The following is a 15,601-nucleotide window of genomic DNA, read 5'->3' on the forward strand; positions in this document are numbered from 1 at the left end:
GTTCTCTAATGCAGCAACAATTTATAGGTCCTCAATACTGGTGTAACGTGAGATCCTGCTGCTACCATTAGACTAGACACAAAAGGTGAAAAAGAATTACAGACCAGGAGTCTTTTTTTTTGCAGAATCGGCTTTGTTTGAGGTTGTTTATGTGCTTAAAGTGTTTCTGCAATGTGGGCCCCTTTTGAAAAGCTGTTGTGCCAGGGACCCCCAAAAGAGAAGATTTGTGTTGTTTAGTTTTAGTACAGAATTCTACAACTGTCTATTACTGAAGGTGGGGAGATAACCGTGTTGGGAGTGAATTTTATGATCTGAGTAGTCATTCTGATACATTGAGCTAACTTCTAGCGGGTGAAATAATAATTAAATTAAACTGTTCCTCATTTTGCTGGAGACCCTTAAGGACCCTTGTCGGTCCCCAGACCCTACTTTCATAATTAATGCTGTGTAGGCCATTACATTGACAATTATAGAGGTCTCTAGAATAGCCTAAACCCCTGAATCACTAACATAATGGTCAAATGCACAGCACTGACTTGGGTCAATTTGTTACAGTGGAAGAAGAGACCATAGACTGATGTTTAGGCGTTAAGCCACAATACGAGGAATAGTTCAACATTAAACCATAGGCTAACACTACCCCCAAAAATTTACAATTTTGACAATTTAAGACTAGCTCTGTTGTTTCAAGAAGTGGGCTTTGCTTTGTTTTAGCGTTGCCTTCGTTGTTTTACAAATGTCACACAATTCACCTTTTCATCTAAGCCATTTGGGCTTTTCAGCACTATTAACTCAATTTCTTTCAGCTGTTTTAAAAACTAGCAAGGCACTGCATAATGGTTGCTGTTTTCTAGCATTGGAGAGGAATATTGCCAGTACGTTGTTGAAACTGGATTGGTATGTGGATAAATGCGCAAAAGTTGGACCTTATAAGGCTTCCTAAACTCAGTTTATCTGGCAGAGAGCTGCAGCAGTTTGGGTTTGGCTTCATTCCAGGTGTGTTACAGCATTGGACAAGTGCACTCTGGCTACCCTTTCACCCCCAAGTGCATCTCTGTGGCCTAGAAATGCAAAGTGAGGCTGCAGTTGTTTAAGACTAAATTAATTATGTAGGTGCGTACAGTAGGCCTATATGGCATAGCTTAATCTCAACTCTGTGACTTTATTCAGACAGAACAAATTCACATTCTTATCTCAAATAATAAGGTTAGAGAATCAATCAAGCTTGAGGTGGAAGGAGAGAGGGTGACTGCTGTAATGGAAATGATTGAGGAGAGAACCGATGAGGAAGTATAGTATATTCTGTGTGTGTGTGTGTGTGTGTGTGTGTGTGTGTGTGTGTGTGTGTGTGTGTGTGTGTGTGTGTGTGTGTGTGTGTGTGTGTGTGTGTGTGTGTGTGTGTGTGTGTGTGTGTGTGTGTGTGTGTGTGTGTGTGTGTGTGTGTGTGTGTGTGTGTGTGTGTGTGTGTGGTATTAAAAGGGAACTACTGGTTAGGTCCAGCTGCCAGTGAGGTACACTTTGCCCCTTGCATCTCTGTGTTGGAGGCAGCCTCATATCATAAAGTTGGTGAATTATTTTTAGAAGGGTGTGTCGATGCACTGGGGTTTAATGATGCTCCCAGAAAATGACATTGATATTTGGGAATGACTGCGATGGTTGACACAGTTCGAAGGTATAAAAAGGGAGATCCCGCACACTTTTTTGTTTTTTTGCAAGTACTTTTCGGTCCATCGGGGCTCCCTGATGCCTGATGAAGGTCAGTGACAGAAACGTTGTTCTCACAATAAAAACACTTTTTTTGCTGTAATTGAAGATGTAGGGATCTCCCTTTTTCCTGTCTCATGCATTGACTGCCTGCTCCTATGCACCTGACCCATAAAAATGGTCCGCGACCCAAAGATGAGTCCGACCCACTGTTTGGGTCGTGGACCATTTTGATTGGTCACAAGTATTATATCCCCTTTTTTCATTTCCTACATTTAAAAAAACATATTTATTATTTAAAAATATTTTAAAAAAATAATAAGAAGTGAAAATAGCAGATCTACGCTCACAACGCATTGTGAGCTTGTAGATCTGCTATTTTCACTAGTTTGGGTCTGGGGAAAATGTCTAATTTCTCTTTTGGGTCTTGAGCTAAAAGGTTTGGAAACCACTGTGCTAAAGGACCCTTTTAACACAGTTTGTGAAGGAGAAAGCAATTTAGTCAAAAACACAGTACATGTACAGTGGTTAGAGGTGGTCTCCCTACATCGCCATTGAGAAATTTAGACTCTGATGTTGAGTAGGACACCTACTGGTTGATAACGTGGTGCTGCCTGAAGCTCATAAGTGCAATATCTTCCCTGACCAACCACAGATTCGGTCCTGGGGGTAAAAATGTAATCTCTCATGAGGGAGACCGGGATTCGAATCCCAGGTAGGAAATAAATGTTATGGATTGCAGCTTTAAGTCAATGGCCATAACAACATACCCTCAGGTAGCATTTCCAAGCTATTCATGCTTTGTGTACATTATTTTACTGCTCTGTATAGAACAGAATTTCATATCACTTTTCTTTATCGTATTTTTATAAAATGTTCAAAAACAGATCTAGAACTAACTAGAAAAAGTGCTCCTCGGAGCACAGGTCTCCACCAGGTTAGATAGGTTATTGTGGCCTCCTGGTGGCGCTATAATAGGCCAATGTGAAAAGGGTGGCATTTCTTCTTAGGCCTTTCACGGCAATCGGACCTTGCATTCATGATTTGAGGTATTTTGTTCCAAAAATGTGTTTTGCTAAATTATACCTGCTGGTGGCGCTATGGCCAATGTGAAAAGGGTGACATTTCTTCCTCGGCCTAGTGGGAATTTGTGTGTGAAATTGCACGGAAAGCGCAAGCTGCGTTCATGATTTGAGGCATTTTGTTCAAAACGGACCAATCCTGCAAATTTTGGAAGCCAACCTTAGCCAATGAGGATGGAATATGGAAAATCGGACAGATCCGTGTTGTTCACATGACTATAGAGATACTGTGTACCGATTTGCATGACGTTTGGATCAAATCTGTAGGAGTAAATGGAATTGCACAAATCGGCCTCCTGGTGGCGCAATAACAGGCCCATGCGAAAAATTTGGGTCAGAGGTTCTGAATTGGCATCCAGGGAGTTGTGTGCACAGTTTCGCAGCGACCGGGCCAACGGTGCCTGAGATTAGTTGCTCACAGACAGATGGACGGACACACGGACGGACGGACGGACGGACGGACGGACGGACGGACGGACGGACAGGGGATAAAACATACTCTCTCGCCATGCCTTTCGGCCTGGCGGAGACAAAGACAGAAAAAAGAAAATGGGAAAGTCATGAGAGAAAGAAAACAAACAAATGTCTCATCACTTTTACCAGACCAAAACACCCCATTCAGTTTGTCTTCAGATATTGTTGATCTCTTTGTAAAACATAATTATGTCAACAGCTTGTCAGATGAGACACCAGACGTTTTTGATAAGTGCTTTCCGACAAGGTAAACTTGGCATGCCAAGAGGGAACAAACAAACAAGCAGCAAACAAATCATTTTTGACTGTCTGTTACTGTGCATTTAAATGAGGCTGATGGATCAATGTTTCACCCCAGTAATGGGGCTGTTCTGACTACTGCCAGTTAAGCATGCTTCTGTGCCCTGCTCTATCAGTGCCCTGCTTATCACATCTGTAAGTCACTCACCAGTCTTGAATCCTTTCCACATTTTGCTTATCTAAATGCATTTGGTGTAAATGGGCTTTTTCCCGTAGTGCAAAGTAGTTAAACGTAATGTTTGCAGCATGCTCTTCAGATTAGCTTTTTTTAAAATGTTGTTCCGTTTGGTGGCACAGGGATGGATTTACAGTTTACAGTAATGCAAAACAAAAAGGTTCAGGGCTTGTTTCTTACAGTTTGGGTGAATATGAGTGTGCATGCAATTCTTTCGAGTTGGCCTCTGAAGGTGTGGGGCTCTTTGAATGTCAAACTTGTGTTGATGCATGGGTGTGTGAGAGCATACAATTGTTGTGCGTTTTATTTTAGTGTCTATTTTATGCCATGGTTGAAAGAAATCATTCACCAGAGTGTGAAGTCATCTCTTGACTTGTACTCAAGGGATTATAGGTCATTTTTAAGTGAATTGCTATTCTGCTTGAATTCTTGCCAGCTTAGAGTCATTGCTCATCTTTTGAGCCATTCAGACATCTAATTATGTAGAAGTCAAGTGTCAAGGACATCTTGTGTAGCTATAATTTAGCAAAACATTTGCCTGATTGTAACACTATCAAAAAATTGAAAAACAATGAGAATGAAACAAAAAACATTGCAACATTTGTCCCATTAACAGGCAACACAACTATACACCAGTGTGCTCATTATGTCTGAATATATGGTGGCACTGGTTACAGGTTAGAGTGCATTCCAACCACTCAGGTGTTCTAGTGTTAATTGATCCCATGTTGTTAGCTGACCCTTTCTCTCTGCAATGCAGGAAGGATTATTTTTCAAAGCTTCACATATGATGCCCCACTGGTTTTGGCACAGAATTCAGCCCTTACCTCTTAATGTGCGTTTGCTTCCTTTTATTCCTCACAGTCTTAATATCATTCTTAGATTTCATTAAAGCTAAAGGCAGCTTAAATGTTTGGCAGCCTTTTGTGCTAACTCTTTTCATTCAGCTAAACCGTTTGGGATAGCTTGAACAAAATGTTCCAGCTCAATCAATCTTCAGTGTTTTGTTTATAAGTTGATCTCTTTTCAAAGGTGGCGTGTTAATGTGATTTAGGGACTTAATTGACCCTGCCAATCGACACCAGATTGATTGTTGCCTGGCCTCCCTGCCTCTTATCTGGACTGACACAATGGACCCACTCCTATAGCTGTCTCTTTCAGAAGAGAGACTGTGGCCTCCCCTAAAGCATTTGCATGTCAGCATTTTGCTCAATTTACATGCAGTACTTGCTTGTAGCTAGCTTCAGTCTTGCTCTATTACAGTTGCTATCCCTCCCTCATTCTCACCAACGCACGCACGCACGCATGCATGCACACGCATACACTGACCCTTTGCAATTGTGAGTTCAGCACCGAACAGCATCTTATTGTAAAATGTGTCATCTTTTCACTTGGTTATTGCCTCCGTGTTTGACGTTGGTGGCTGCATGTGTCACCCTGGCTGACTCATTGTCATTAAACAGGAGCATAAGAGTCTAGTGGACACCCCCACCCACCATTCTACATTGGACAGCAGGAATGACACACGCACACGCACACACGTGACCCGACCACACACAGGCCTCATTCACCCAGCCACTGCAACAACAGCAAGGATGAAATCACCTTTTTCCTTATCGTGAAAGGATTGGTATTTCTTGTCTGCCTCACAGCCAGTGCTTGCATTAAAGGCACCAGTTCTAACTGTCAGCTTTAATGACAGTGATTTATCCAACTCAATTCTCTTTACTGAAATCATTAATTGACTATTCAGAACCTATTACACAGCCATTAGATTGAGCACAATCCCTTTCTAAGGGCCAGGTGAACAGCTGAACATGTCCTTCTGAGTTGCTAATCATGTCTTGTCCTATGTGATAGCTCCCCCCGCGCTCTCTCCCTCGTCCCAGATGTACTATATTCATGTCGTGCAACCGTCCTTGTAAAACTGCACCACCATTGTGATAGGTGGGTGCCTGACTGCCCACTCTTGTTGATGTTTGTTTGAGTATGCATCTTTTTTTTTGTCTTAGGCCAGCATTCTCTGTCAAGGGCAAGCATGTCTGCTGGCCTGTCAATACCCTGCAGGCCCGTCATTAGGAATTATGGACAGGGGGACAACAATATCCAAATTGGGCTCCTCATCCACACCCACTCTAGCATCACCACCCCCCACCCCCCTTTACCTTTAATGCCAACATGGGCAATTTCAACCACCCCCCACCCCCCTTTACCTTTAATGCCAACATGGGCAATTTCAAATCAGCTCCTCTTGGCCATTAGCCTTGTATAGTCTTTTTTAATTTTCCTGACAAACTAGGTACGTGGCTTATCTGTCTGAGTGGGCCGAAAGGAGAGTCAAATTCCATCAGGGGGTCAACTCTCACAACGACACTGGCAACTTCAGTGAAAAAGTACTATGTATTATGTGTAATAAGTCTATGACTATTAGAAAACCTACATTCAATGTCAACATATCTCTTTTTAGTGCTCATTTTTGTTAGCTACTATCCTTTAAATTAGGTCCATATTAGCCAGCAGTGAACATGAATGAGATACATCAGGTCAATCAGTTTCAGATGCGTGAAAGCAAAGCATGCACACCTTCATGCATGATGCACAAAACCTATGCCTTGAAAATCAAAGCAATTTAGACATTTTTTCTAAAATCTTATGTTTTATCAAACTGGTTCGTTTTGGATGGGTCTGGGTCTTCAGGTTAAAAAGTGGTCAACAATATACCTTTGCATGGCCCTGGGCCTTGGGCCCAGGGCAGTCTGTACCCTGCAGTATGTACCCTTTGACCCCCTCTGACAGCAGGCCTTATAGCCTGAACTACCTGGTGTTAATTTAGTACAGAGTACTTAAAACATTCATTGCCAGGTATTCATTAATGAATTCATCCACCACTGCCAGCAGTTTTACCTTATTTTGAGTCTTTTTGACGATCCACAGAAATTATTTTTCAACGCAGATGTAAACAAACGATGTCTCTCTTCTTTCCACCGGAAAAAAAACATTGTAACCGCGATCGTCTGTTCTGTAGTTATCGGCAGTTGAATATAGCTCGTTTTCAATCTGGGAAAAGAAATCTGAAATAAATGTATTTTTATAAATCTGAAAACATTGTAGCTGACGGGGTGAAAATGTTTTAGATGACGCCATTTCCGGGTGTATCCTTGTCTCGAATTCATCATTCATAGGTTGGCGACGAGCGCCATCTAGCCTTAATCACAAAAAAACTCCAGATGACGTCATTGGCAGTCAAGCGTTGGATTTGAGATGACGTAATATTACGTCCATGGCAGTCAATGTGTTTGACTGCAGAAGATTACATGACATTATGTGCACGTGCTACTGTGTGACCCGTCTTCACTGACTGAATTATTGGGGTCAATTGGCTGTTTCCCAGTGAGCTAGCCATTAGCCTGGTCTCCTTTGCAGCAATCTGAGATCCCAAGTCAAATAAAAAGGAAAAGCGGCGCCCCCCAGCGTTTTTCACTTTTGCATTTGAGTTGCGCAGCTCTGAATCTATTCTTGAGAGATTACTTTAGCAGCATCCCATTTTTACACACTATGAGATGAGGGTTTTATTGTGCAGATGAAATGTTAACATGCCACTGTCCGACGGGAGCCTGTTCACCTTTTGTGAATACACTGATTCAGTAACGATCATATTATTTATTAGTTATATTTACTTATTTTCATACACACCTTATACGCCTGTGTTATCCATAGGATGTGACTGACTTGCGATTACAAACCTCTATTTATTTGCCTGTCTTTGTGTTTATAGGTATTTGGTGATTATTATCACTTTCGGCATCGTACCTTGGTGAAGAGATCACTGTCAGATCACAGAGGGACACAAGTACGTCTACTGATGGACCCCAAGGTAAGTCATATCTCTGGCTAGTGTCCCTCTCTCTTTCTCGTTCTCATTCTCTCTCTCTCTCTGTATGGGCATATAATCAACTTGCGCAAATATCAAAGATATCCATATATGGCCATGACGTCAGACACAACAGAAACCGTTGCCTAACAACTCCAATTTGCGCATGTCCACATTAGGGCATATCCACACTCCTTCTGATAAGGCAGTACAAAGCGCCTGCCCGACTTTGGTTGTTTCATTGCCAACTCTTGAATGTCTGTCCATATATGGGCATATCTGTGTGCCCCCCACAGATAGACACAAAGACACCACTGCAGTTGAACCCCACATGAACTCTAACGACCCCATTCTGGACATGTCATAATAGGCGAACATTTGGCAAAATAAAAACAACGTGGCGCATGAGCGCGTAGATCGGCTATTTTAGGTGAAGAGGTTTGGTGTTGTAGGTAAAAATGGAGGGGACCCCAGGGTGACCACGGTCAACAACGTTTACAGAGTTTAAGTGGTTAAAGAATACTGTTTGAAAAAATAACACTTCTACATCATGACAACAATGATACTGGCACATGTGTGACACTGAATAGCAGAGCCCATGTATGAAGAATAACTCTAGTCAGGAGATACACATTTGTTTATGCTAACTTTGATAATGCTTCCAGAGTTGTGACAAATTCTAGACACATTTTTGAGAGTTAAAAACATTTAGCAAAAATGTATGTCATATTTTACTGTTTGTTGCACGGATATATTGTAGTCTGAGATTTACAGTAATTTACAGTAATATACAACATATCTCTTCGTACCTTAGGTACCTCATCACTATCTGAGAGAAGTAACCATTGGGGTAGTGACATTGGGTAATGCAGTCGGCTGACAACCACAGGGCAAAGAGCCAAACCCTGGACTCTCATTTATCACCCTGTTTAATGGTTTTAATGGACAGCTCACAGCATCTGGCCTGTCCGTTTACTTCTTACCTTAGTGCTGAAGGGTGGACTGGAGGGTCTTGCACATGTTCCCCAGATACATGGACCACTCTTAAACCAGTTCCTTCTGCTTGTCTATTCTAAATTAACAACTTAACCACATTAACCATGGTGGGCCTATTTTGGGCATGTCATTATGGGCGACACGTTTCTAAATTTGTCAAATAGTTTTGAATCGTTTTTTCGTTTCTTTTTTTTGGTGGCAAAAATAACCGATCTACTAGCTCACAACGCTTGTAGATCTGCTATTTTTGCTATTCTCGAAAGTTTTAAACATTTTGAAAGATTTTCATTTTTTTCACCCATAATGACATGCCCAAAATTGGGACGCTGCAATTAGTCTGTGTCCTACTCAGGGGTGCAATGCTCTCTGGGCGGCCTTGCACGCTGTGCCGGAACCTATTTGACCAGGAGCACACGCAGGGCACACACGTAGATTTAAAACGACTTTAAATTCGCACCTCAACAAAGTTTTCAAAGGCTCCCGACTCACACCTCGCGAATTAACATAGGAATAAGCCTAGATGCATATCAATTGTCCATCGTGTGACGTGCATCGTCATTGAAATAGAGTGCAAGAACATACCAAACTAGACGCGTCGCAATTGGCAATTGCAAAGTGTGGTTGCGCCGACGCCGGTCGGGACTCGAGTAATACGCTGGGAGGAATACCGTCGGAGACTGCGCCAATTACATTGTCACGTCACTCCTGAGATCGCTTGCGTTTCATTTTGAAGGGACTGACTCCCCCAAAAATCATGTTTTTGCATCAAACGGTGACATTTTGCACATTCGTGGCGCCCCCTATGGGTCAAAGTGGAAATGCTTTTGGGGAGTCGTTGAGTAAATCACCCTCGACATGTGATTTAAATTTGGGATCGATTGGACGTTTCGTTCGTGATTTTTGACATTTTAGGTAAAACGGGTCCCTCCCACTAACTTTGGAAACAATTTACGGAAGAACGGTAAGGACTATGAAAATGCCGTTTGGATATGTTTACCGCATGGGCCCAGAGATCATGTGTACCGATTTCTGTGACATTTGGACAAAATATGTTGGAGGAGGAGCTAAAAGTGTGGTTTGAAGAAAATTCAAAATGGCGGAAAATCTATCCAGACGGAAATGGGCGTGGCCTATATGGGGAGTTGCGTCGTGACCCAAGGAATCCAGGGGAAAATAAATTTTGATTTTACGACCTACGGTTCAAGAGTTATAGGCCAAAAGGTAAAGTGGGCTCTTATAGCGCCACCATGAGGCCGAATGGTGTAATATTTGTTTAAATAATTTGGCAATAAACTATGAACCTCCCCTCAAAGTCTGGTAACTGTAGCTCTTACGGTTTCTGAGAAAAAAATACTTGAATTTTAGTGTTTTCACTTTTCCATTGAAGTGGATGGGGAAATTTAATGCACTAATAAATCAATATCAATTAAACTATGCAACCAATCTCTTAGCCTTATGCAAGTGCACGATTCCCGGTCAGACCGGTCATTTTGACATATAGCACTAAATTGGGAAAAATAAACTGTGGGAGGAGTAGCGGCCCGAAGTATTGTTTATCTATAAATAAATAAACAAAGTATAAGGAGTACTATAGTCTGGTTGCCCTGTTAGGGCAACCACACTAATGAGCATTGCATGCCTGGTCCTACTGTACCTTGAACACGGAACATTCAAAGTTTAAATAGTATTCCTCCAGAAGCTGAAGGGAACAAAATGGGAATGTTGTGAAAACAACATTTAGAGATGTGGGAACTTGAGAAATCATGCAAATGTGTTGTACTGTATCTTTGTATTTTGATTCTCAAATTATTATTATTATATTATAAGTATTAGAACTGTATTTATTTAGCTCCTTTCAAAACCCTTACAAGGTCCTGTACAGTCAGCAAACACATAACATTACATAGAAATATTAAAGGATACAAGTAATTAAGAATAAAAGTTAGCATAAGAATGATATAAAAACACCAAAGAAAAACATCATGAAAGGGTTTTTAACAACATCTTCTGTCTTTCAGAACTAAGGAGAGCAACCACTGCAAAGGCTCAGTTAGCTTTTTGAGTCTTTGAGTAATTTTTTGTCTTTTTTGACAGGTAGAAGAAGGCCTTTGTCAGAAGGTCTGAGAGATCTTGCATTGGCAAGGTGATGCAGTAATTCAGAGATGTAGATGGGAGTCAGCCTGTGTAGTGCTTTATAGGTGATTAAAAGGACTTTAAAATCAATTCTACATTCAGTGGGAAAAACAGTGTAACTGTAAACAATGTGTACGTCGTGTAGTTGTTAGGACTTAGGAGTCTGGCGGATGCATTTTGGACTAACTGGAGCCGAGACACAGAGGAGTGACTCATAGTGCTAAACCGTGCATTGCAGTCATTGAGACGGGATGAAACAAAAGCATTAAAGATTATTCTCTGAGATTTTCAGAGATTTGCTCAGAGCACTGCAAGCATGTCGCACGTAACATGTTATTTGTGTAATGATTGTTTTATTTGTGAAATGCGTAACTTGTTATTTGCGTAATTATGTTTTATTCATGTGATTCATTGCACAAGTTCTGTTTTGTAGCTCTTGTGGCTGATTTTAACTGGCTGTCAATGTCCATTGCAGTGGAAAGACAAAGTTATGTTGAAGGTTTATGTAGGCACACGTACAGGGAGAAGAGAATGTCGTACAGTGACCACTGTCAACCTGGCATCCCCATATTGGGCATGTCATAACAGGCAGAAACGTTTTAATGAGAAAATATACATAATAATTTCCAACAGTGTTTGTGTTGGGAAAGTGTGAGCTCAGCCAGTAAATTGAAATTGCATGATGTACAGTATCAGACGCTTAGCTGAGGTCTAAGGTGGGTGAGCAACTGTTTGTCTCATTTCTACGTAATATTTCCCAAGCCTGATTGGGATTGCTTAGAAATTGTTGTTTACTTTCAAGAAAGACGGCTTTTTTTTTTTATCCCACGATTTTGTAACCCATATTTTTTCACCCAGTGCCAATTGCCTATGTAATCCTGGGCGCTACTCTCCCTCTGCCAGCCTAGGGAGAGCCCAAGCTGAAGCTCATGCCTCCTTCAATGCATGAGGAGCAAGCAGGCCGCTTCTTATCATTCGATAGGGGGGAGGTTCCCTGGTTAAACATAGCGCGTGGAAGGAACACGTTATTCCAACCAGTTCCTTTCCCCTCCATCAGGCGCCCTGGCTTTAAAAAATATATATATATGCACGTTTTGATTAGTCATGCAATGAAAATAGCAGTGAGGAGATAAGCTTGCAATTAGTGTACTTAATGATGCTCCATTGTTAAATTATGTGCCAATCATCAGCTAAAATTAATTCCTGACAAATTATTTTAATACGTAGCTTTTAAGGAAGTGAAATGCAGTGCTGCTGCATCCATGTGCCAATCTTCAAATTTAGATATGAGGAAATTGATGAAGATTTTGCTTGTGATTGAGGTTATATTTTTCACTAGTATACACAGTAAAAACTGGTCCATTCTGGTATTTTTACACTTAAAGTTAAATCAGGACTGAGGACTTTACTGTAAAGCCTCCAGCGATAAAAAATATTAAAAAAAAAAGAAGAAATCCTCTGTGTTAATGTATCCATTTGTAAGTCACAGAGTGTACAAATGTAACCTTTCTGAGTTAAATGAACACTCAGAATTGCACAGTATACGGTTGGCCTGATTATCTTGCTGTGTGGCTGTATAGAGCAGGTGCATGTTGAGAAAACCACTGTGTGTGCTTTCTCCTTTTTGGTTCCTGATGACTCTTTGCAGAACCGACACACCCACATTCACCTCCCTGTTTGGGATTTCCTCTTCCACCCAAGCTCCATTTCCTGTTTTTGAATTCCTTCTCCCCCGGAGCACCTCTGAGAAAGTCCTGCCAGTTCTGTCTGGTCTCAGGTCAGCTTATCAATCTCACCAGGATTTCTGCCCCCCTCCCCCCCTCTCTCAAAATCAAGAGTTCCCAGCAAGTGGTTGCATTCCCCACACCAGTACACCCTAAATCCTTACAGAACTTTGGCAGTTTCTATTACACTAGACTAGTGGAACTACTATTGCTTTTTTTCTTATTATTGTGTTGTATTTTGTAGTTTGTGTGATTGTACCCCCTGCTCGGGGACTGAAAATTAGCTTGTGGCTAACTCGGGTGCAATTGTTCTTATTTGAGCATGATCCCTGTTATACAAACAATAAACCAACGTATCAACAGGCAGCCAATTATCAACGGGCAGTTCATTTCCCCTTTCAGAAAATACAAATAGGAAAACACTGAAAACCATATGTTTAAGAAAAAAATAAAAAATAAACAAAATACAAAATAAATCCTGATTCACAGTAATAATAAATCCTCTGTTAAGAAATTGGCCGTTTTGGTTTTTAAAGTGGGACAGATGAGACCAAAACAAAGGAGCCATGAACCTTGTTCAAAGGGTCTCTAATTACTGGCATCTGGGTCTCTGCCAGACCCCACAGATTTGCTCTGTTGAAGGACTAGGATCTAAAGCTTGGACCAACAGTAACGGCTTCCTCTCTTATGGACCCCCACCTCTTTGACTAATGTAATGTTATCTAATGTAAATGTATAAAACGATGCCATTATTGTAGTGCTGTAGGACGTTTACCAGATACATCACAACAAACCAGTGCCATCAGTGTAGATGCCATAGATTGAACCACTTACCTACCTGTTCCTTTACTTAATCCTACCATGGTCTCATGCTGTGAAAGAAAAAGAGGGTTGTGGGGGTGGAAGGATCTTTGCATTCAACAGAGACTCTTCATGTGAAATGACTGAGTTCTATATAAGCACTATGAATTCTATCTTGCGGAGCCATTTATGAAGGAGATTTTATCTACTAACTGCGGGGCTGTCTGTTGTGTCAGCGTCTCTATTAAAGAAATCCCTTGTTTATTTCTCACTTTAAATATTTCTTAAGTGTCTGTCATTAAAATTCCAACTAAAGAGAAGTGATTTAGACAGACAGCGTTTTCAGGAGTTCACTGATCTCATGTCGGTTAAAGCATAACAGATAATGTGACACAGTACATTTCACATGATATGTAGCCGTCTTGTGATGTGCTCTGGTGGATGACTTGCTAATTAATCAGTGGGTGCTGATGGCAGTACCCTGTTATTAATTTCCTTTTGTAATAATGTAGCTAATGCAGCTGTCAAGTCGCCTTACTAACTTCTGTGGCCGATCATGTATCTGCTGTATGATGACAATTGACCAGGGTGTTTCATTGGAGTATTTCACTCTTCACAGAAAGTACTAATTAGAACTCGTAATTAATCAGAGAGGTATCATTACGTGTTTATTTAGCAAGTAATTAACTGTAACGTAATGACTAGCACACAGAACTAATTTTAAACTTAATTATTTGACAAAGGTTCCCATGGGAGACTGACTCAGCGTCTGAGTATGAGCAATCCTTTAGTCATTAGGAGATGTGAAACATTCATCATCACCACTTGAACGACCACTTACAGCACTGTCGTCTCCACATAAATCCAACATACACACAATGCTCTCTCTCGTAACACACCACTTAGGAACAAGACTTTCTCATTGCATCTGTATCTAAAATTTACAAGCACTGTCATTGGCATTGATATGTCTAGGTCTAGGTGTACCCATCGGTTGCACACTAAATGGATGTTACTGTCAGTTTCTCTAATAGCTGTGCCCCTATGTGACTGGAGAACCCAAGATGGGTGGCTAATCTGAACGTCTGCCTGGCAGCCCTAGAGCCATGATTAAGTGGTCATGTTGTCGGCTACGTTTTCAGGAGCGTGTGCAGAGGCTCCGCCATGGCACAATTGTACTCTACTGTACTGTTTGTCTTCCTGTATAACTTTAGCCAGACAGACTTTGGCTGCTGTTGTTGCGGTGATCTCTGTTCCCATCACGGAAAAATATTGCTGTTCATGACTCCTGTCCCCTATGCTGACATAGCTTGGTGAGATCTGATGAGTGTGTAAAGCAGACGAGAAAGAAGGAAGACAGACTGCCCCATGTTTCCTCGCCTAGAGTAGGATGAGAAATAAATGGAATGTGTTGCTATCTGACAGGAAACCACACAGACCGGTGGGTAATGGAGTTTAATTGGGACACTGATGTCAGTGTGACAAAGACTCATTTGTACACAGAGAACAACCTCTTCTGTCAATACCACTGTTTACTTTCTGTAGAAAAGGCTATTTTACCCTGCCAAGGCTAAAACCTCCCTTATGTTTTGTATTGTGCCATCTACAATGCTTCACTTCCTCTACTCACCTTCCCTGTCGGATCTAATAATATTATGACCTTCTCAAGAGAGATGCCTACTGTGGCAACATCTGCTCCAGTTGGTTCCTGTATGCTTATGTACACTAGTGTCAGAGCTCTAATATGAACTCAGAACCAACATCTTCACTCCATATCCTACACTTTTCATCCCCTTGACAGTTTTTATCTGGGCAGTGTTGTAATTGTAATCATGTTGTTTCTGCGTAACAACTAGACTAGAGCAACCATCATTCTAGTTAGTCTCGTGTTTTCATCTGCGCTTCTAGAGATCTGCAGAGGGGAAGGAGCTACTATAGCTGTACTGTACGTTTCTTTACAGTATGTATATTCTAGAGGGTCGGGCCGCTACGCTGCCCTCACATGTAGAGCTCGGGCCACTACACGGCCCTCACACCTACGTCGCACCACCAAACTGACCGATATGCCCATATATGGAGATCTCTGTATCTGTCAGACCGTGTCCCTTTTATGCCTATACATGGAGTCCCTTTTATGCCCATATATGGATACGATCCCTGATGTCATCAGTATATGCCCATATATAGGCATGCCCCCAGACTCTGCAGTGGTGATGCTTCCAGACTCTGCGGTGGTGGGCAGCTACTTTACCACTGCGGCACCCGAGCGCCTGTACGTTTCTTTACAGTAAACGCAAGCCTAGTATAGAGTTATTTGTATCTTATGTATGAGTGAGCCGAC

At 41.5% G+C, this 15,601-nt stretch overlaps 1 protein-coding gene across 4 annotated transcripts in view; it reads left to right on the forward strand.

Annotated features, from left to right (window-relative positions):
* The window catches only part of furina (furin (paired basic amino acid cleaving enzyme) a), a 100,978-nt gene that overhangs the window by 34,528 nt on the left and 50,849 nt on the right, over positions 1-15,601 (forward strand). For all 4 annotated transcript variants that reach the window (XR_014601420.1, XM_084066394.1, XM_084066396.1 and 1 more), the window contains exon 3: positions 7,511-7,609. Coding sequence is in view for 3 of the 4 variants with exons in the window: in XM_084066394.1 (XP_083922520.1) it covers positions 7,511-7,609 (99 nt within the window). In the remaining variant the exon portion in view is untranslated. The remainder of the gene's footprint in view (positions 1-7,510; positions 7,610-15,601) is intronic.

This window comes from Gymnoscopelus microlampas (assembly GCF_963454915.1).
Source record: "Gymnoscopelus microlampas genome assembly, chromosome: 1".
Taxonomy (NCBI): domain Eukaryota; kingdom Metazoa; phylum Chordata; class Actinopteri; order Myctophiformes; family Myctophidae; genus Gymnoscopelus; species Gymnoscopelus microlampas.